The sequence below is a fragment of the Bicyclus anynana genome, chromosome 14, assembly GCF_947172395.1.
Source record: "Bicyclus anynana chromosome 14, ilBicAnyn1.1, whole genome shotgun sequence".
NCBI lineage: Eukaryota > Metazoa > Arthropoda > Insecta > Lepidoptera > Nymphalidae > Bicyclus > Bicyclus anynana.
The window spans coordinates 4,641,816-4,665,606 of NC_069096.1; the positions used below are offsets into that span (position 1 = coordinate 4,641,816).

The 23,791-nt window shown below is 35.9% G+C and overlaps 1 protein-coding gene and 1 long non-coding RNA gene across 2 annotated transcripts; one reads left to right on the forward strand and one right to left on the reverse strand.

Moving 5' to 3' along the window:
• Positions 1-749: 749 nt before the first annotated feature.
• On the reverse strand, positions 750-11,739 carry LOC112054238 (uncharacterized). The gene is made up of 7 exons (XM_024093944.2): positions 11,690-11,739; positions 8,180-8,304; positions 5,621-5,737; positions 4,865-5,040; positions 3,458-3,574; positions 1,948-2,381; positions 750-1,134 (listed from the first exon to the last, which is right to left on the reverse strand). Exons 1-7 carry the CDS (start codon positions 11,737-11,739, stop codon positions 750-752), a joined length of 1,404 nt encoding a protein of 467 aa, XP_023949712.2.
• Positions 11,740-13,462: 1,723 nt separating this feature from the next.
• Positions 13,463-14,374, forward strand: LOC128198740 (uncharacterized). The gene is made up of 2 exons (XR_008251452.1): positions 13,463-13,800; positions 13,960-14,374. It is a non-coding gene; the product is annotated as an uncharacterized LOC128198740 (long non-coding RNA).
• The last annotated feature ends 9,417 nt before the right edge of the window (positions 14,375-23,791 follow it).

A 23,791-nucleotide genomic window follows, 5' to 3' on the forward strand; every position in this document is an offset into this window, starting at 1 on the left:
AACTTGTTTCCAACTTGGTAAATCCTACCAATATTATAAACGCGAAAGTTTGTATGGATGTTTGGATGTTTGTTAGGATGTTTTTACTCTTTAACGCCGCTACTACTGAAACGATTTGGCTGAAATTCGGAATGGAAATAGATTTTACTTTACATAGGCTACTTTTTATTCTAAAAAAATCTATGGTTTCCCGAGATTTGCGAAAACTGATGATTTTGATGATATGAATATTTGTTACTCTTTCACGCCTTGACTACTGAACCGAATTAACTGAAGTTTGGTATTGAGATATATTACAGCATAGATTACTACTACATAGGCTACTTTTTATCTCGGTAAAACCCATGGTTCCCGAGGGATTTGTAAAAAACTAAATTCCACGCGGACGAAGTAATGGGCGTTCGCTAGTAACTAATATATGTTGTTTAGTCAAAAATTACATTTGACAAATAGTCAGAAGGCCCCCCCTTCTGAGTATTTGTCAAATGTAATATTGCAAATACGTCAAAAACTTGGGGTTTTATTTTTATCTCGTTATTGTTATTTATGTAGTCTAATTCATTAATTTATTTTATTTTTAATGGTACCAAAATAGCATCGGCAAAAATGGACCATCTCCATTGCAAAATAAAAGACAATTCATTACAAGAGACTATAATAGCAACAAAAAAGGTTTTAACAATGACTGACGCCTCAATATTTACAATAAAAATACTTTAAAACTTCAATTTTAATAAATGTCTCCAATTCTAAACTCGTGCAAAAATTTTTGCCAGCAGCAATTTTATAATAGGAGATTCTGATGATATTAAAATATCTCTCGGAATTTTGTTTGATAATGGAACTTCAACTTCTTTTCTTAAATAAATATTCTTAGTATTTTTAATATCAACCACGTTATCAACTGTGACTAGTTTAGAAAGTATATGAATATTTTTATTAGACTGAAATTCCGTATTTAATATATTAGGGTTGTTAGCTTCAATAGTTTTGTTTTCTTGTGAACTGCTTGAGGCCAAAATTTTATTGTTTCTTTTCTTTCGCAATGGTATCCCTTTGATCTCGTCTTCATAATCTTCGTCTGCTTTCTTATTGGCAATTTTCATTTTTCTCAAAAAGTCATCTTCTTTTATGCTAAAATAAGTTTTGCAAACTTTACAAACTTTGCAAACTAAACAATAAACTCAAATTATAAAATTTTGTCAAAAGTATTATTACTAAATATAATTTAAAGAATGAAATTTTTTCAATGTCAAGTAATTATACTTTACTTTTTTTTAGCTGGTATAAGTAGCAGTTATTTCACAATCATAGGAGGTTGAATTTTATTAACGAGTATTTAATTAGAATTTTCTTGTTCAATTTACAAATTGTTAAAAATTCAATTTACAAATTGCAATAAAATAATGTCTACATACTCGTAATTGTTAACGCATAGAGAAAATCGTAAAACAGGTTTAAAAATATCAATACGAGTACATTCGTTCCCGTGGTCACGCATTGGCACAAAATAGGTTAAAGTGTGATTTAGATAAAGGCTACTTGACGGCCGCGTGGCGTAGTGGGTAGTGACCCTACTTTCTGCATCCACGGCCGTGGGTTCGATTCCCACAACTGGAAAATATTTGTGTGATGAGCATGATGTTTTCCAGTTTCTGTGTGTATTTATACATTATATAAGTATTTATATGTAGTATATAATTGTATATTAATATTATAATATCGACTATCTTAGCACCCATAACACAAGCTACTCTGTATGCTTACTTTGGGGCTAGATAGTGATGTGTATTGTTTAAGTATATTTATTATTTATTTATTTACTTTGTATCCCGATATTTACACATGAATGGGATCAACGTCGTTACAAGTACAACCACGTAGTACAATAAAATTTAAAATGATTTCAAAACGTATGCTCATCAATTTAATTCTTGTATCACTCACCCGAGGTCATCGAATCTATCTAGCAGAGGCTTCTCCCTAAATGATTCCATTTCTTCGTCCAAAGACTTCGGTAAATCAGTATCAGGACTTCTTGTTGGTACTTTTGATGTTCGTGTTATGGATGATGTCATAAATGTTTTCGGCTTAGTTGGTCTCGCAGGACCAGCTCTCGGAGTGACCAGTAATGGCACATTTAGATCTGTATTGCGTTCGCCAAAACGTACGTGCTTTGGAACTTCTTGTGGAGGTAGCTTCGCTAACCTCCATTTATATGATTGGTTGATTTGATCATCTGGAACGTCTTGTCTGAGAGGATTTATATTAAAAGGAGATCCGTTAGGCTGAGGTGGTTCGTGGGGTGGTATATCAAAATCCAATTGACGTCCGTTTACTGGCATCACGTTTTCGAAACGTCTCCGGCTATTAATAGTAACCTGGAAATTAAAAATATAATCATGCAGGAGTAGCTTGGAGTCAAGAGGTGGTAGACTTGCGAGCATAGGTATATGTGTCATATTATATTCTCCAAAACATATTTTTTTTTATTTATTGTCAATGATAAATTGAAAATGGCCCCAGCAGCCATCTGTTCTACGACAGATATAGCTTGCCCACTGCCACTCAGTTTGCTAATCCTTTGGGCTACGTCGATTATTTTCGTTCTCATATGTAGGTACTTCCGGATTTTGTCCTTCAGAGATTTCTAACATTGCCCTCTCCACAGTGGAAAGTGGCTGGATGAGGAAAGCAGATGATCGTGTGTGTTATGTGTGTGTGTGTGTGTGGCGCACTCTCAGAAAGCTACAGGCTGTTGTTGATTTATGATGACATGTGAAAGTTTCCAAAAATGTGATACAATTTTATCGCGTGATATAAGTAGTTGCCAAAAATTCTCTTAGAATAGAGATTAATTAACTTAACAATCACTCCCCTTATCCACTCACGTCACTCTCCCCGCCTATCTTAAGTAACCCATAAAGAATTAATTACACAACAAGAAATGTTGACGGCTCGAACTCCACGAGCATACTGAAGCCGACCGTACGACGAGCGCCTTATGTCGCAAGTCGTTCCCGCCAACCGATCGACCCTCTCTAACTCCCTACTCTTTACGGAAACACGTCGCGTCACCTAGAGTCGGCACGAGCCAACATGAGATCGAGCGACGTCATAATTTCCGTCTCAGACTACTATTTCCTACAGTACACAATTAATTTTGTTACAATTTTAATAACTCCTACATTAGCGAATTATCCGTGTACATCATTTTACATTTATTATAAATTTTAAATTTTAAAAATTTGTTCTATTTTATAACATATGGTGTGTTCCAATCTACCTAGCTCAGGAAAAATTCAAAATCGGTGCAGTCAATCGTGATATAAGTACTGTTAGATTAATTTTAAATGCTCTTCATATTAACATGCAATATAATTTTAAACGTTTAAAGCCTTACGACAATACAGCACGTGTCATATCAAGCTAGTTTCATAATTAAAATATCACCCACTTCCTCGGCTTTCTTTGTTGTGCGGCGACCCGCGGCGGCGGCGGCCTTTTGTATATTAATGGCGCTTTGAATTGCCTTCAACTCGTCGAGAGATCCTTTTTCAAAAGGCTTTACAATCTAAAACATTCACCGTGTTACGGAATAATTTAAACTACATTATAATTTATAATACACTCCTTTTACGAAAAATGTATTTTTCTACTCCCATTTTGTAATCTATTCCAAACCTCAAAACATATCACAATAGTATTCATTTCTACAGGTCGTTTGGTAATGTTCATTACACGAACATGGGTAAACCATGCTACAATGGTTTTTTTTTAAATTCTTAAATATTTCCATGGCATTGGCTACAAAAGTTCAGGCTTCTTTCATCATCATCATCATTATCAACCCATATTCGGCTCACTGCTGAGCTCGAGTCTCCTCTCATAATGAGAGGCGTTGGGCCAATAGTCTCCCACGCTGGATCGATGCGGATTGGCAGACTTCACACACGCAGAGAATTAAGAAAATTCTCTGGTATGCAGGTTTCCTCACGATGTTTTCCTTCACCGTTTGAGACACGTGATATTTAATTTCATAAAATGCACACAACTTAAAAGTTGGAGGTGCATGCCCCCGACCGCATTGGAACCCACACCCTCCGGAATCGGAGGCAGAGGTCATATTCACATCCCGGCTCTCATAAGAGACAAAATCTAGGAGGTCACGTCGAGACTAAATCTAGGAGACCATGCCCAACGCCAATTAAATATTATTTACCAAATTTTGTTAATTTTTTTATTTATTTTTCCATGGTCTTGTGGTACGACGTCCGCTGTGGGACTGTGGTGTGATAGAAAAATGTATATACTTAAAAAAACATGTTATAACCAAAATATTATGATTATTGCGTTTCAAAATACTCTCTTTTACATTTTAAACATTTTAACATGCGATCGAACCATTTTTTAAAACAGGAGGACCACAAATCTGATGGCATAATTTCTAAAAGGCTGATTGAACGATATCACTGCCTCTTCGGAGTTTGTAAAAGTGAAACCTTTTATCAAATTTTTAATTTAGGGGTAAATACAGAAATCGAAAAGGAAGCGTGAATAAGGAGCGTTTATTTACTTCAACAAGTAATATTGCGTCAAATTTTGAAAATTCTTTTTTGTTTGAAAAAATATACTTCCAGATTGGTCCTATTTAATTTTCCATGTAATCGGGTTCAGTAATTTTGTGTTAAAATCAATATAACTGAAATAAGTGAACGAAAATGCACGCATGTGTGCAGTACACGCTAAAAAAAGAATAATGCATGTCTAAAGTCCGTTAATTTTGTTTGTTAAAAAGATTTTTTTATATTTTGTTTTCTACTTTTGTGGTAAAAATAAAGAGTTAGGTAATTTAAAAAAACACCTCATCAATATCTAATTCTGTGGTCCGAGTAGGTTGATTAACTTGATCTGGTGGTTTTGCCATCAACTTCATCAGAGATCCTTCGAAGTTATGTTTATCGTTCGATTCGAATATTGAGTCGTCCAATCTTCTGCCGGACCTCATGGACGTTGGCTCATCAGGCTCTCCCGTTATAACTGTGGGACATACCTTGTCCATTAAATGTAAAAATAAATCTAGGTAGGTATATTGAAAAATTGAGAGGTGAAAACTAGTAAACAAACTTGCTTATACACTGTTTTTGTTTTGTATTCTTTACAAGTTAGCCCTTGACTACAATCTCACCTGATGGTAAGTTATGATGCAATCTAAGATAGAAAACTTGTTAGGAGGAGGATGAAAATCCACACCTCTTTCGGTTTCTACACGATATCGTACCGGAACGCTAAATCGCTTGGCGGTACGTCTTTGCCAGTAGGGTGGTAGCCACGGTCGAAGCCTCCCACCAGCCAGAACTGGACCAATTAAGAAAACCTCAATCGGTCCAGCCGGGATTTCCGTCTTGTAAATCCACCGCGCATACCACTGCGCCACGGAGGCCGTCAAAAGTCCTCGTATAAAGTTATTAGGTACCATCCCAAGTCCCAATAGAGGAAAATTCACGAGCACTATGAGCCCAGATTGAGGTCACGGACTTGTAAGGAGAAACTACGTGAGCCCACATTGATCTCACTGAACTGTAAACGTGTTAAGCAATAGAAAAATAATGTAGCTTACGTTTATCTTCTTTGACGTGTCCATCGATAGGCATGTGACCGCTGCGGCGCCATATCATGTCGTCGGATATCTCGTCGTCGAAGATACCTCGCCTTAAGTAAACGGTCACATTTGTCTCTGAAACAAAGTTGCTTTCAAGCGACAGAAATAAACAATGTCCTAACTATTATTATAAATGCAAACGTCAGTATGTATGTTTGTTTGGTTGTTACGCTTCCATGCATAAACCGCTAGATACATTTTAAAAACTCTTTTGCAATGGAGAACTACATTTTCGGCTTGAAACACGGGCTAAGTATATTTTATCCTAGTATGCCTGCGACTTCGTCCGCGTGGAATTCAGTTTTTCACAAATCCCGCGGGAACCATAGATTTTCCTGGGATGAAAGTAGTCTAAGTGTTAAAAATCCATTTCCATTCCAAATTTCAGCCAAATCGCTTCAGTAAATATTAGTGGCGTAAAAAGTAACAAACATACATACTAAATAACTATGGGCCTCATAAGAAGGCTCAGAGTCACACAGTGGGCGATGGAACGAGCTATGCTCAGAGTATCTCTGCGTGATCGAATCAGAAATTATTTTGCAAATATCCAGACAATCTTTGCTTTTTATGTATACATTAGTTAACATTGACCTTATTTGCCCGAATGTATCAGAAAAATCAATATATTCAAACCTCATCATCCCCATTAGCTGACGTACTTACCAATAATAAGAGCATAGCCTTTTTTTTTTTTATTCTTTACAAGTTAGCCCTTGACTACAATCTTACCTGACGGTAAGTTATGATGCAATCTAAGATAGAAAACTTGTCAGGAGGAGGATGAAAATCCACACCCCTTTCGGTTTCTACACGTCATCGAACCGGAACGTTAAATCGCTTGGCGGTACGTCCTTGTCGGTAGGGTGGTAACTAGCCACGGCCGAAGCCAGAACCAGCCAGAACTGGACCAATTAAGAAAACCTCAATCGTTCCAGCCGGGGATCGAACCCAGGACCTTCGTTTTGTAAATCCACCGCGCATACCACTGCGCCACGGAGGCCGTCAAAATTCAGGCTGACAAATATTCAGCCTACATAAAATGAGGCAGGTCAGGCTTCGCAGGCTTTTAGTCTATATTAGCACAATCTAATGCTTCTATTAAGCAAATTGAACCCAAGCACAATCTGCCTAACAGGCAAATTGTGTTATAAGCTGCACTGAATTACCTTCATTACACCAGCTTTAAATGAATATAGAATTTTGAATATTTAATATAGAATTATGAATTTTGAATATACCTACTCGTAGGTACCTACCTAAGCAATTTCACCTATACTTCAGCCTTTCTTGATGAGTACTGTTTACCAACAAATAAATTAGAAATGAAGGTAGAAAACGCATGTCATTTCATAACTTATTTATTTTAAACTATGTAGGGTTTGTTTATAAAATGTTATATAAATGATATTAACTATATCTACTTGTTTTAGCTAATTAATAAAATTTATTTTCATTAATATAAGAACAAGTTAATTATATTTATTATTAGGTGTGAAATGACTAGTGATTTATACCCTCATTTTTAATTTGTTTTTTGGTAAACAGTACTCTACAATAAAGGCTGTAAATAAACTTAAAGTGTTCTGTATGTACCATTAATTAAACTACATCTTTCAATTTATAATTTTCGCTTTGACTCATTCTCTACTCCTATATTATTCTACTCCCACCCTACACCTACGCTACCCTACCCCTACTCAAGCTACCCCTACCCTACTCCTACCTAAAACGATATTATCACAAAACATAATACCGAAATAGGTACGTTAATATAATATATTTGGCAGGTAGCCAAACGGAATAGTACATTGTTTTTGATTAAAATTCATATGAACTTAAACAATTATCGTTTGTTACAATAAAGTATCTTCCGTCATACATTCATAAATTTCGTTAATGTTTCCCTCATTTAACATAACTTTAAGTTACGCTTCCGTATAGCTAATTTGCATTTACATTCTAGTAGGTATATTAAATACTAGCGGACGCCCGCGACTTCGTCTGCGTGAATAAGATGTAAACTTTTAACTACCCCTACCCTACTCCTACCCTACCCTGCCCTACCCTACCCTACTCCTACCCCTACCCTACCCCTACCCCATAGGCTGCACACGCGACGGCAGCTTAAAAAATGGAGTAACTTCTCCCGTTTTCCCAACATTTCCCTTCACTGCTCTGCTCCTATTGATCGTAGCGTGATGAAAAATATACTATAACCTGCTCAGGAGTATGAAGAATAACTGTACCAAGTTTCGTTAAAATCCGTCAAGTAGTTTTTGTTTCTATAACGAACATACAGACAGACAGACAAAAAAATACTGATTGCATTTTTGGCATCAGTATCGATCACTAATCACCCCGTGATAGCTATTTTGAAAATATATTTAATGTACAGAATTGACCGTTCTACAGATTTATTATAAGTATAGATTACCACACCGGGACTATAAAGCCTGTACGAGATCTTTTTATATATTAAAATGTTTATATTAAAATTTATTTAATAAAATGAACCTTTCAAGTCGATGTACTCCGCTAACGAGTAGTTGTACCCGAGGGCGACTCCAGACATGCAAGCGACGAGGAACGAACAACACACCGCAGAACTGATGAAGCAAGACATTGTGAACGTCCAAAACCTGCAACAAATGATTCATTCACCACTCGTTATCAACCCATGTACGGCTCACTGCTGAGCTTGAGTCTTCTCTCAGAATGGTTAGGCCAATAGTCCACCACGCTGGCGGATGCGGATTAGCAGACTTCACACACGCGGAGAATTAAGAAATTCTCTGGCGTGCAGGTTTTGAGACACGTGATATTTAATTTCTCAAAATGCACACAACTGAAATGTTGGAGGTGCATGCCCCGGACCGGATTCGAACCCACACCTTCCGGAATTGGAGGCAGAGGTCATATCCACTGGGCTATCACGTCTCTCACCATTCACCACTATTAGCTAATATATAGCAACACAGCGAAAAGCGCGTGTCGCCATTGATGAAGGCTCGCAGAGTCACTCGTCGGGCGATGGAGCAAGCTATGCTTGTAATTTCTCTGCGTGATCGAATCAGAAATGAGATCTGCTGATCTGCAGAACAAACAAAGTCACTGACATAACTGAACGAGTCACGAAGTTGAAGTGGCAATGAATAGCTGGGCACATAGTTCGACTTCGGAGAGCCAATGGACGTTGGTTTCCTAAGGTGCTAGAATGGCGACCCCGCACCGCAAAGCGCAGTGTTGTTTGTTTCCCAAGGTAATGAAGCGGGTTGCAGGGTGCCGCTGGATGCTGCGGTGGCTCGAGGTCGGGACAGTCGTTCCGTTCGTAGTTCGGAAGTCTATATCAAAGTCCTATCTTCAGCATTGGACGTCCATCGGCTCTTCTCTCAAAATATATCTCTAAAATTCGAAGGCTGAGGGTTTTCCGCAGATGAACTCGCAAGTGTCTGCTATAGTATTTTACACTCTCCTCAATTGTAGAGAAGGGGGCGGACTCTTGACTAGGTAACAAAAATTAGAACTAAAACCTTAATATTTTACAAACGGAACCCATTATCGACAAATAAGTGAAAAAATCATCCCCATTTTACATACTCGTACATCCTACTAATCCTACTAATATTATAAAGGCGAAAGAGTGTGTGTAAGTATGTTTGTTCCTCTTTTACTCTGCGGCTACTAAAGCGATTTGGCTGATATTTGGAATGGAAATAGATTTTAGTCTGGATGAACACATAGGTTACTTTTCATCCCGGTAAACAACAAACAACAAAAATTTTAACATTTTATTCTACTATTTTGCCGACGTTTATAATGTGCATGTACTCATGCTAAATTACAGCTTTCTAGTAGTTACAATCTGTGAGCTAATCCGCGAACAGACAGATACACTGATGGACATGACGAAGCTATAAGGGTTGCTTATCGACAAAGTAACCCTAAAAACCAGCATACAATTAACAATCGGCAGTACAGTGGAACCAAAGATTAAGTACTTTGTAGATAACAATAGTTCAGTCTAACGCACTGTAACTATCAAAAATTTGAAATATTACGTGGAACTTGTTCATAAATTCCCAGAAAGGGAAAAATTGTACAAGAGCTTTGTGGAGTAATTCAATAATAAAAATTTTAATAAAAAAAATACAACCGACTTCAAAACCTAAAAACGTACCCACTAAACTAAAAAGCGAAAAATAACATCATAATATGTTCTACCTGCTGATCAGTATGAAGGCGGTGCTAAGCCGGTGATGTATTAATTCAAGCCATGTGAGCATATCTTATAGATTTAGATTTTGCAGACAATGTTGTTTCATGTGGTCCTGTCAGAAATGGCTTAAATTAAGACAACACCGGCTAAGCACCGACTTCATACTGATCAGCAGGTAGAACATATTATGATGTTATTTTTCGCTTTTTAGTTTAGTGGGTACGTTTTAAGGTTTTGAAGTCGGTTGTATTTTTTTTATTAAAATTTTTATTATTTTTCAATTTTTAGTGTAAAATTTCATCTCAAACGAATACATCAGACCCCTAATGACAGTCACAACCCATCTTGGTACAAAATTCTCTGCAATACAAATTAATCAAGCCCAAGCACAAGGTAGCTACCGTAAACCGTCAAGGGGTTCCCTTCATTGACCTTGGTCTTCATCATCAGACCCCTAATAACAGACACAACTCATCTAGGTAGAAAGTTCTCAGCAATACGAATTAATCAAGGCCAAACACAAGGTAGTTACTGTTAACTGTTAAGGAGTTCCCTTAATTGTCCTTGGTCTTCATCACCAAACCCCTAAATGACAGTCACAACCTATCTATGTGGAAAGTTCTCATTAAGACAAATTAATCAAGCCCAAACACAAGGTAACTGCTGTAAATCGCCAAGGAGTTCCCTCGTCTGTTTTATGACTCCATCATCAGATCGATTTTAAACCTTCATAATTTTGTATTTCTTAAAGGCACTAAATGGAAAAGTTCACGAACACACTAGACACCGATATAATTTTCGAAAGTTCCCCTCAATTTCTCCAGGATTCCATCATCAGATCTTGTCATGATGGCAATGGGACCAAATGGGGACTATACCGTTTCAAACAAAAAAAGAATTTTTGAAATCGGTCCAGGCGTCTTTGAGTAATCGGTGTACATACATAAAAAAAAAAAAAAAAAAATACCGACCGAATTGAGAACCTCCTCCTTTTTGAAGTCGGTTAAAAAGTGATCTCATAAACATTTTCTCGAACATATTAGAATTCCATCCGCGGCTACGTTAAGAATATTTCAGAAATATATATGGAATCTTCTTTCGACGTCAAACAACTTCAACATTTTTCATTCATGAAATATGTGAGGTCAATGTACCCTTGAGAGCCGTGGATGATGGCCCAGTGGATATGATACCTCTGCCTCCGATTCCGGTGGGTGTGGGTTCGTATTCAGGGCATGCACCTCCAACTTTTCAGTTGTGTGCATTTTAAGAAATTAAACATCACGTGTCGCAAACGGTGAAGGAAAACATCGTGAGGAAACCTGCATACCAGAGAATTTTCTTTTCATTCCATAAAAAAATCAATAAAAAAAATTCAACCGACTTCCAACACAAAAATTAACCTAAACTAAAAAGCAAAAAATAACATCTTACCTACGTGCTACCTTCTGATCAGTTTCAAACTGATCAGAAGGTAGCAGTTCTGATCAGTTTGAAGGCGGTGCCAATCCAGTGCCGTACATTAAGTCGTTTCTGAATGAACCACATATATTTTGTAATTTAAGCGGTTTGAATTAAAACATCACTGGCTTGGCACCGCCTTCAAACTGATCAGAAGGTAACATAGGTAAGATGTTATTTTTTGCTTTTTAGTTGAGGTTAATTTTTGTGTTCTTCTAACGTCATTGCTTCCCCCTTCTCTATAGAGAACCACGTAATTCGTTTGAAAGTCTTTTTAATTAGACGCAATACTAAAGTCGATTAAGCTTTTCATAATCCTCTTATTGATGGAAACGAAAGCGGCTTACCTCTGAAAGAGATCGATCACCCATCCGCAGCAAGTGAAAATGCAACACATGACGGGTTAATATATTTCATCAATCATCACCAAACTAAAATTAAACAAAATTATTAATGGGTTTCACTATTTGTCTGATGAATTATTAAACAATTAATAGTAAGTATTTTCAAACAGCCAGAGCGTCCAATTTGGTAAAAAGTACTTAACAGGCTTATCTACTAACAAACGCCCGCGACTTCGTCCGCCCCTAGACCTCCTTAATCCGGCCCTCTTGCAAAATCCGTTCTGAGTGGAAGTTTACTAAGTGTAAACTGCCGCCCTGCCAATTTTCATCTGTATACGTCACATTTCGCATTTATATATTAAGACTAGCGACGTCCCGCGGTTTTACTCGCGTAGTTCCCGTTCCCGTAGTAACACGGGGATAAATATAACATATGACACTCATTAATAACGTGGCTTTCTATTGGTAAAATACATTGTAAAATAGATTTACTAAATCCAGATTACCCCTACAACCTCACAAGCTTTATTTTTTTTAGTATAGACTACGAGACGCTCCGCTGTTTTATATCAAAGCCGAGAACAAAGAGCTGCACGAGTTACGGAGGGTTATTTGTTTAAATACCAATACTCTCTCGTCGTCGTCATCAACCCATATTCGGCTCACTGCTGAGCTCGAGTCTCCTCTCAGAATGAGAAGGGTAAGGCAATAGTCCACCACGCTGGCCCAATGCGGATTGGCAGACTTCACACACGCAGAGAATTAAGATAATTCTCTGGTATGCAGGTTTCCTCACGATGTTTTCCTTCACCGATTGAGACACGTGATATTTAATTTCTTAAAATGCACACAACTGAAAAGTTGGAGGTGCATGCCCCGGACCGGATTCGAACCCACACCCTCCGGAATCGGAGGCAGAGGTCATATCCACTGGGCTATCACGGCAATACCCGCTAACCTAAGAATATTTTGAAAGACGCCCCGCGGTTTTACCTGCGTTGTTTCAGTTCCCGTGGGAATACAACCTAAGACACTCACAAATAAAATGGTTTTCTAGTGGTAAAAGAGTTTTCAAAATCGATTCAATAGATCCAGAGATTACCCGTTCAACCTCGCTAACTTTACCTTATGGTAGTAAATAACGATTATTTTTAAAACTAACTTTATACGTTCGCTGCAGAGTTATATAAAAGATAGTTCTATCAGACGATAAACTCACAATTTCCTTCCATTCGTATATCAATCAAATGTCTATTTCAACTTTATTTGATTTAATTTTCCTCGCGTTGACATGACTGGGATTTAAAGTACTTCGCAATGGAAATAGAATGAGAAATATTATTGCAAACAAAGGTGAATAAATTTTACATTGCTATTTGCACTTTTGACATAAACAGTTGGTTTTTATCTTTCACCTTTTCGATACAGACAAAGACCAATACCCATATGCAACCTAACTTTTCAGTCTGCATTACGAGATCTTCTGTATTTTTATCTATGGTATTTTGTATACATATGATATAACCTAACCATAGATAATTTATACACTTGAACCCTTTGACACCATTATCTATGTATCTAAGCTTGAACCTAACGACAACCTTAATTCAATGATTAATGATTTGTTTTAATCAGAAACTTTTAATTTTCTTCAGACACATATTTGGCTTCGGAGAAATCAATTATTTAACACTCTCCGTAAGTAGGGGGGGTTGGGGGGGGGGGGGGTTTGGGCGAGCGCAAAAGCATCGCCTGAAAATTTTTAATAAAAAAAATTCAACCGACTTCCAACTCAAAAATTAACCTAAACTAAAAAGCAAAAAATAACATCTTACCTATGTGCTACCTTCTGATCAGTTTGAAGGCGGTGCCAAGCCAGTGATGTTTTAATTCAAGCCGTTCAAATTACACAATTTCTGTGGTTCTTTCAGAAACGGCTTTAATTAAAACATAACACTGGATTGGCACCGCCTTCAAAGTGATCAGAAGGTAGCACATAGGTAAGATGTTATTTTTTGCTTTTTAGTTTAGGTTAATTTTTGAGTTGGAAGTCGGTTGAATTTTTTTTATTAAAATTTTTATTTTTTAATTTTTAGTGTTAGCACACCTACTGAGTGTGAACAAAAAATAATGAGCAATTAGTTGAAACGTTATTTTCTTATGATAAGTATTTAAGTCCTACAATCCCAATTTTAAAAATACTACCTTAACTCATATACAAAATTTCCCTTCGCCTTTATCCACACGTAATAATATTCAGAAAAACGTGAAAGGTGACTGTCCTCCGTCTTCATCACCAGACCCCCTATGCAGTCACAATCCATATGGGTGGAAAGTTCTCATCAATATAAAATTTATCAAGTCCAAACACAAGGTAGCTACTGTGAACCGACGAGGAGTTCCCTTAACTATCCTTCATCTTCATCACCAGACCTCTAATACAGTCACAACCTATCCAAGTGGAAAGTTCTCATCAATACAAAATTATCAAGTCAAAACACAAGGTAGCTACTGTGAACCGTCGAGGAGTTCTCTTAACTATCCTTCGTCTTCATCACCAGACCCCTAATACAGTCACAACCCATCTAGGTGGAAAGTTCTCATCAATACAAATTTATCAAGTCCAAACACAAGGTAGCTACTGTGAACCGTCGAGGAGTTCTCTTCACTGTCCTTCGTCTTCATCATCAGACCCTTAATACAGTCACAACCCATCTAGGTGGAAAGGTCTCATCAATACAAATAAATTAAGCCCAAACAAAAGGTACCTGCTGTAAATCGTTGACGAGTTCCATCGTCTGTGTATCGGCTCCATCATCAGACCAACTCCAGACCTTCATAAAATTGTAGTGGTTTAAAATACCTCATGGATACACTAACAAACGCACTAGCCGTCTCTACGATTTTCGAAAGTTCCCCTCGATTTCTCCAGGATGCCATCATCAGATCCTGACATGAAAAAAATGGGACCACCCTGGAATTAAACCCTTCAAAACAAAAAAAGAATTTTCAAAATCGGTCCACAAATGACGGAATTATCGCTGGACATACATAAAAAAAAAAAACATACATACAGCCGAACGTAGAACCTCCTCCTTTTTGGAAGTCGGTTAATGAGACCCGAAGACTGAAATAAAGACAGAGGACGGAAAGGCTCTCTAAGGGCGTCTCCTATGAGACTCGGACCTCGGCTTAGCAAGCCATTTGGGAGAGAGTAACCCTGACCTGAGTGGATCAGTAAAGGTAGAGCAGTGGTCGCACCCAATACCTACCATGTTACGTGTCATCATCATTATCAACCCATACTCGGCTCACTGCTGAGCTCGAGTCTCCTCTCAGAATGAGAGGGGTTAGGCTGATAGTCCACCACGCTGGCCCAATGCTGACTTCACACACGCAGAGAATTCAGAAAATTTTCTGATATGCAGGTTTCCTCACGACGTTTTTCCTTCAACGTTTGAGACACATGATATTTAATTTCTTAAAATGCACACAACTGAAAAGTTGGAGGTGCATGCCCCGGACCGGATTCGAACCCACACCCTCCAGGTTCGGAGGCAGAGGTCATATCCACTAAGCTATCACTGTGTTACGTGTACCTACCTATATTTAATGGAGGTATTCCTTGCATAACCACTTACCATGATCATATTTGTACTATTATTACAACTCATGTGACACCTCATTCATTAAAATAGATTCAGTAGTTTAGGCGCTACGGTGGAACATACATACATACATAGAATACCAAAATCATTAACCCTTGCTTTTGGCTTCGGTCGGGTAAAAATAGAAACGAAAGACTTATCGAAACGACAAACCAATATTTGAGTGTAATATGTATTTGCTTACACAGCGACTTTCATAAAATGAAAAGCTATCTAAGCTAAAAGGTTTCTTCGAATGCGCTAAGCTATGGAACTATCAGAAAGATTGGATAGTTCTTGCATTTTCAGGTAAACAAATGATGTCATGATTATATAATGATTTATTTATTTTGCTATCATCCGCGAAAATTCGGCGAACCCATGCGACAACGTCACCCAGGTCCGACAAAATACTCTCTACGTACGTTTCACCCCGAAACCGGAGCATCCTCAGGAGATGTTGACTCTACAACGTGCAATTGCAAAGTGTCGTTTTCGACCTTTGCTTCGTCTTTTATAGACCAAAAAGTAGGTGGGGCAAGAGGTGGGCGTTGCCAAGATACTCATAATATAAGCGATTTATCTCGCATCGCATTCAAACATTTTTATTAGTGGTGACTTCGATAACTCTATTTGTTCATTTAATAAGGTAATTCCTGACTTATTATGTTTTATTATTTCTAATTGTTCCAAAACGCATAGTCGTAGGCCTTTATTGCAAGTGTGTAAAATGTCATACATATGATTATCTGCCAGCTTATGACCAGTATCTAGGAGATGCTTTGCAAAGTGCGACCTTTGTGGACGGTCATTTCGAACGGCGGATATGTGTTCTTTGTAACGTGTATCAAAATTCCGACCGGTTTGACCAATATATGTTGCATTACATTCAGAACATTGCAATTTATAAACTCCCGATTTATGTTGCTTTTCTAGTTTATCTTTACCATTGCAAATATTTTTAAGAGAGTTATTTGTTCTGAAAGCCACATTTATATCATGCTTTCTAAGTGTTTTTGCAATACGTTCCGACACTGGACCAAAGTATGTTAGACTAGCTTTAAATTTTTTAGGTTTTTCTAATGGAATTCCATAAAGTTCTTTTCTAATCAACACCAATTGTTTCTTATTGATTATTCTATTCACAATATTCGGGTTGTATCCATTCGAAATGGCCATGCGATATATTATATTTAATTCCTTGTTATACTGATCCCTAGTTAAAGGAATGGACATCAGTCTATGAACATAACTATGGAAAGCTGCTAATTTATGTTGCCATGGATGACAAGATGAAGCTGGTATGGTTATATCTGTATAAGTTGGCTTACGATAAATCCCAAAGTGATGTCTATTATTAACTCTAGTGATTGTTACATCAAGGAAATTTAAAGAATTATTCTGTTCTATTTCTAATTTAAATTTAATTTTTGGGTGCAAATTGTTTAATTTATCTACAAAGACATCCAATTGTCTGTCCGTTCCAGTCCAGCATATAATTATATCGTCTACATATCGATAGTAATATAAAATGTGATTATTTTTAACAATATTTTTATTTTCAAAATCATCCATAAATATGTCAGCCATTAAGGGACTCAAAGGTGATCCCATAGCTAGCCCTTCATTTTGCTGATAGTAATCATTATTAAATCTAAAATAATTTTGTTCCATACATATATGTGTTAACTCAATCAACTCTGCCATTTCAGTAGGATGCGTTTTATTTATTTCTAACAATTTATTTAAAATGTCCAGTGTTTCGTTTACTGGAACATTAGTAAATAAGCTATCGACATCTAATGATATTAATTTACAACAGTTAGGTAAATCTATATCCTTGATTTTGGTGACTAGTTCAACAGTGTTTTTAAGTACAAATACTGGCCGAAAAGAGGTTTTTAGTTTAATTATATTATTTAATTGCTTTGCTAGTTCATATGCTGGTGCTCCAATATAGGAGACAACTGGACGCATTGGGATGTTATCCTTGTGAATTTTAGGTAAGCCATACAAAAGTGGGGCATGAGTGTTCATTACAATAGCCTTTTGTTTAGATGTACATTTGGGGAATATAAATTCTGATTTATTTATAGCTAGTCTAACTACTGCAGCAAACTTTTTAGTTGGATCTGTTGATAATTGATGGAATTCGTCTCCAAGAAGTATATCTTTTACTTTATCCACATACTCGTCCCGTTTCATTATTATAACTGTATTACCTTTATCAGCTTTAGAAATTACAATATTATCTCGTGCAATAGTGCTCTGTAACGATTTCAATATTTTCATGTCCTGATTAGGTATTGTGAGAGTGTGAGTGTTATTGATATCGTGCGCTATAATATTTTTAACAATGTCCCCTTTCTTATGAAGTGTTATAGCTAATTCTGTATCTACTGCTAGTGTTTCAAGCGATTTTTTAGAGTTTACAGTTGGGATATTGAATTTTAAACCTTGCTCTAAAAGTGTCATCTCATGCTTTGAAAAAACCGTATCAGTAAGATTTTTAACACGAGGATAGAAATCGTGATCAGTGTTGTCAGTTACTGCATTGTCATCTATTACTAGTTGGGATCTAGAGGAACTAGTTTGTAAGAATTGTAATTTCTTTTGCTGAGTAATGTATTTTTTGTGGCATTCTATTGAGGCAAAATCCCTTGCTTTGCTATCTAACAGATCAAATTCTACGTTATGTAATTTATATGTGAGTTCAGAGTATAATATTTTTAAATGTAGCTTCAAATTATCTCTAATTGTGAACCAACTACGTGATTCTTCATTAAGCCAAATTTTTTGAGCTTTTTTAATAGCAATATCGGCTGATCGGCTATGCATATTAGTTGAAATATTAATATATTTTGGTACTAAATTTAATTGTTTACATTGTTGATTAAACCAAACATTTTGGACTGCAAGTCGATGTAATTTAGTTAATTTTATATAGAGTCGTGCCTGCGTGGTTAAGCTAACCTCTTTTAAATATTGGATAGAAGCAGGCGTTACTTTGCGGAAGTTCATCGTGATTATATAATGATTTATTTATTTTGCTATCATCCGCGAAAATTCGGCGAACCCATGCGACAACGTCACCCAGGTCCGACAAAATACTCTCTACGTACGTTTCACCCCGAAACCGGAGCATCCTCAGGAGATGTTGACTCTACAACGTGCAATTGCAAAGTGTCGTTTTCGACCTTTGCTTCGTCTTTTATAGACCAAAAAGTAGGTGGGGCAAGAGGTGGGCGTTGCCAAGATACTCATAATATAAGCGATTTATCTCGCATCGCATTCAAACATTTTTATTAGTGGTGACTTCGATAACTCTATTTGTTCATTTAATAAGGTAATTCCTGACTTATTATGTTTTATTATTTCTAATTGTTCCAAAACGCATAGTCGTAGGCCTTTATTGCAAGTGTGTAAAATGTCATACATATGATTATCTGCCAGCTTATGACCAGTATCTAGGAGATGCTTTGCAAAGTGCGACCTTTGTGGACGGTCATTTCGAACGGCGGATATGTGTTCTTTGTAACGTGTATCAAAATTCCGACCGGTTTGACCAATATATGTTGCATTACATTCAGAACATTGCAATTTATAAACTCCCGATTTATGTTGCTTTTCTAGTTTATCTTTACCATTGCAAATATTTTTAAGAGAGTTATTTGTTCTGAAAGCCACATTTATATCATGCTTTCTAAGTGTTTTTGCAATACGTTCCGACACTGGACCAAAGTATGTTAGACTAGCTTTAAATTTTTTAGGTTTTTCTAATGGAATTCCATAAAGTTCTTTTCTAATCAACACCAATTGTTTCTTATTGATTATTCTATTCACAATATTCGGGTTGTATCCATTCGAAATGGCCATGCGATATATTATATTTAATTCCTTGTTATACTGATCCCTAGTTAAAGGAATGGACATCAGTCTATGAACATAACTATGGAAAGCTGCTAATTTATGTTGCCATGGATGACAAGATGAAGCTGGTATGGTTATATCTGTATAAGTTGGCTTACGATAAATCCCAAAGTGATGTCTATTATTAACTCTAGTGATTGTTACATCAAGGAAATTTAAAGAATTATTCTGTTCTATTTCTAATTTAAATTTAATTTTTGGGTGCAAATTGTTTAATTTATCTACAAAGACATCCAATTGTCTGTCCGTTCCAGTCCAGCATATAATTATATCGTCTACATATCGATAGTAATATAAAATGTGATTATTTTTAACAATATTTTTATTTTCAAAATCATCCATAAATATGTCAGCCATTAAGGGACTCAAAGGTGATCCCATAGCTAGCCCTTCATTTTGCTGATAGTAATCATTATTAAATCTAAAATAATTTTGTTCCATACATATATGTGTTAACTCAATCAACTCTGCCATTTCAGTAGGATGCGTTTTATTTATTTCTAACAATTTATTTAAAATGTCCAGTGTTTCGTTTACTGGAACATTAGTAAATAAGCTATCGACATCTAATGATATTAATTTACAACAGTTAGGTAAATCTATATCCTTGATTTTGGTGACTAGTTCAACAGTGTTTTTAAGTACAAATACTGGCCGAAAAGAGGTTTTTAGTTTAATTATATTATTTAATTGCTTTGCTAGTTCATATGCTGGTGCTCCAATATAGGAGACAACTGGACGCATTGGGATGTTATCCTTGTGAATTTTAGGTAAGCCATACAAAAGTGGGGCATGAGTGTTCATTACAATAGCCTTTTGTTTAGATGTACATTTGGGGAATATAAATTCTGATTTATTTATAGCTAGTCTAACTACTGCAGCAAACTTTTTAGTTGGATCTGTTGATAATTGATGGAATTCGTCTCCAAGAAGTATATCTTTTACTTTATCCACATACTCGTCCCGTTTCATTATTATAACTGTATTACCTTTATCAGCTTTAGAAATTACAATATTATCTCGTGCAATAGTGCTCTGTAACGATTTCAATATTTTCATGTCCTGATTAGGTATTGTGAGAGTGTGAGTGTTATTGATATCGTGCGCTATAATATTTTTAACAATGTCCCCTTTCTTATGAAGTGTTATAGCTAATTCTGTATCTACTGCTAGTGTTTCAAGCGATTTTTTAGAGTTTACAGTTGGGATATTGAATTTTAAACCTTGCTCTAAAAGTGTCATCTCATGCTTTGAAAAAACCGTATCAGTAAGATTTTTAACACGAGGATAGAAATCGTGATCAGTGTTGTCAGTTACTGCATTGTCATCTATTACTAGTTGGGATCTAGAGGAACTAGTTTGTAAGAATTGTAATTTCTTTTGCTGAGTAATGTATTTTTTGTGGCATTCTATTGAGGCAAAATCCCTTGCTTTGCTATCTAACAGATCAAATTCTACGTTATGTAATTTATATGTGAGTTCAGAGTATAATATTTTTAAATGTAGCTTCAAATTATCTCTAATTGTGAACCAACTACGTGATTCTTCATTAAGCCAAATTTTTTGAGCTTTTTTAATAGCAATATCGGCTGATCGGCTATGCATATTAGTTGAAATATTAATATATTTTGGTACTAAATTTAATTGTTTACATTGTTGATTAAACCAAACATTTTGGACTGCAAGTCGATGTAATTTAGTTAATTTTATATAGAGTCGTGCCTGCGTGGTTAAGCTAACCTCTTTTAAATATTGGATAGAAGCAGGCGTTACTTTGCGGAAGTTCATCGTGATTATATAATGATTTATTTATTTTGCTATCATCCGCGAAAATTCGGCGAACCCATGCGACAACGTCACCCAGGTCCGACAAAATACTCTCTACGTACGTTTCACCCCGAAACCGGAGCATCCTCAGGAGATGTTGACTCTACAACGTGCAATTGCAAAGTGTCGTTTTCGACCTTTGCTTCGTCTTTTATAGACCAAAAAGTAGGTGGGGCAAGAGGTGGGCGTTGCCAAGATACTCATAATATAAGCGATTTATCTCGCATCGCATTCAAACATTTTTATTAGTGGTGACTTCGATAACTCTATTTGTTCATTTAATAAGGTAATTCCTGACTTATTATGTTTTATTATTTCTAATTGTTCCAAAACGCATAGTCGTAGGCCTTTATTGCAAGTGTGTAAAATGTCATACATATGATTATCTGCCAGCTTATGACCAGTATCTAGGAGATGCTTTGCAAAGTGCGACCTTTGTGGACGGTCATTTCGAACGGCGGATATGTGTTCTTTGTAACGTGTATCAAAATTCCGACCGGTTTGACCAATATATGTTGCATTACATTCAGAACATTGCAATTTATAAACTCCCGATTTATGTTGCTTTTCTAGTTTATCTTTACCATTGCAAATATTTTTAAGAGAGTTATTTGTTCTGAAAGCCACATTTATATCATGCTTTCTAAGTGTTTTTGCAATACGTTCCGACACTGGACCAAAGTATGTTAGACTAGCTTTAAATTTTTTAGGTTTTTCTAATGGAATTCCATAAAGTTCTTTTCTAATCAACACCAATTGTTTCTTATTGATTATTCTATTCACAATATTCGGGTTGTATCCATTCGAAATGGCCATGCGATATATTATATTTAATTCCTTGTTATACTGATCCCTAGTTAAAGGAATGGACATCAGTCTATGAACATAACTATGGAAAGCTGCTAATTTATGTTGCCATGGATGACAAGATGAAGCTGGTATGGTTATATCTGTATAAGTTGGCTTACGATAAATCCCAAAGTGATGTCTATTATTAACTCTAGTGATTGTTACATCAAGGAAATTTAAAGAATTATTCTGTTCTATTTCTAATTTAAATTTAATTTTTGGGTGCAAATTGTTTAATTTATCTACAAAGACATCCAATTGTCTGTCCGTTCCAGTCCAGCATATAATTATATCGTCTACATATCGATAGTAATATAAAATGTGATTATTTTTAACAATATTTTTATTTTCAAAATCATCCATAAATATGTCAGCCATTAAGGGACTCAAAGGTGATCCCATAGCTAGCCCTTCATTTTGCTGATAGTAATCATTATTAAATCTAAAATAATTTTGTTCCATACATATATGTGTTAACTCAATCAACTCTGCCATTTCAGTAGGGTGCGTTTTATTTATTTCTAACAATTTATTTAAAATGTCCAGTGTTTCGTTTACTGGAACATTAGTAAATAAGCTATCGACATCTAATGATATTAATTTACAACAGTTAGGTAAATCTATATCCTTGATTTTGGTGACTAGTTCAACAGTGTTTTTAAGTGCAAATACTGGCCGAAAAGAGGTTTTTAGTTTAATTATATTATTTAATTGCTTTGCTAGTTCATATGCTGGTGCTCCAATATAGGAGACAACTGGACGCATTGGGATGTTATCCTTGTGAATTTTAGGTAAGCCATACAAAAGTGGGGCATGAGTGTTCATTACAATAGCCTTTTGTTTAGATGTACATTTGGGGAATATAAATTCTGATTTATTTATAGCTAGTCTAACTACTGCAGCAAACTTTTTAGTTGGATCTGTTGATAATTGATGGAATTCGTCTCCAAGAAGTATATCTTTTACTTTATCCACATACTCGTCCCGTTTCATTATTATAACTGTATTACCTTTATCAGCTTTAGAAATTACAATATTATCTCGTGCAATAGTGCTCTGTAACGATTTCAATATTTTCATGTCCTGATTAGGTATTGTGAGAGTGTGAGTGTTATTGATATCGTGCGCTATAATATTTTTAACAATGTCCCCTTTCTTATGAAGTGTTATAGCTAATTCTGTATCTACTGCTAGTGTTTCAAGCGATTTTTTAGAGTTTACAGTTGGGATATTGAATTTTAAACCTTGCTCTAAAAGTGTCATCTCATGCTTTGAAAAAACCGTATCAGTAAGATTTTTAACACGAGGATAGAAATCGTGATCAGTGTTGTCAGTTACTGCATTGTCATCTATTACTAGTTGGGATCTAGAGGAACTAGTTTGTAAGAATTGTAATTTCTTTTGCTGAGTAATGTATTTTTTGTGGCATTCTATTGAGGCAAAATCCCTTGCTTTGCTATCTAACAGATCAAATTCTACGTTATGTAATTTATATGTGAGTTCAGAGTATAATATTTTTAAATGTAGCTTCAAATTATCTCTAATTGTGAACCAACTACGTGATTCTTCATTAAGCCAAATTTTTTGAGCTTTTTTAATAGCAATATCGTTTTGGAACAATTAGAAATAATAAAACATAATAAGTCAGGAATTACCTTATTAAATGAACAAATAGAGTTATCGAAGTCACCACTAATAAAAATGTTTGAATGCGATGCGAGATAAATCGCTTATATTATGAGTATCTTGGCAACGCCCACCTCTTGCCCCACCTACTTTTTGGTCTATAAAAGACGAAGCAAAGGTCGAAAACGACACTTTGCAATTGCACGTTGTAGAGTCAACATCTCCT

What these genes read in the sequence shown, in the direction of transcription:
- LOC112054238 (XM_024093944.2), bottom strand. Translation starts at nt 11,739, where the DNA reads ATGTGTTGCATTTTCACTTGCTGCGGATGGGTGATCGATCTCTTTCAG. An exon ending in ACACGTCAAAGAAGATAAAC is followed by an intron (nt 5,041 to 5,620) that starts GTAAGCTACATT and finishes TATGTCCCACAG; the next exon opens with TTATAACGGGAGAGCCTGAT. An exon ending in GATAGATTCGATGACCTCGG is followed by an intron (nt 1,135 to 1,947) that starts GTGAGTGATACA and finishes AACTTATTTTAG; the next exon opens with CATAAAAGAAGATGACTTTT.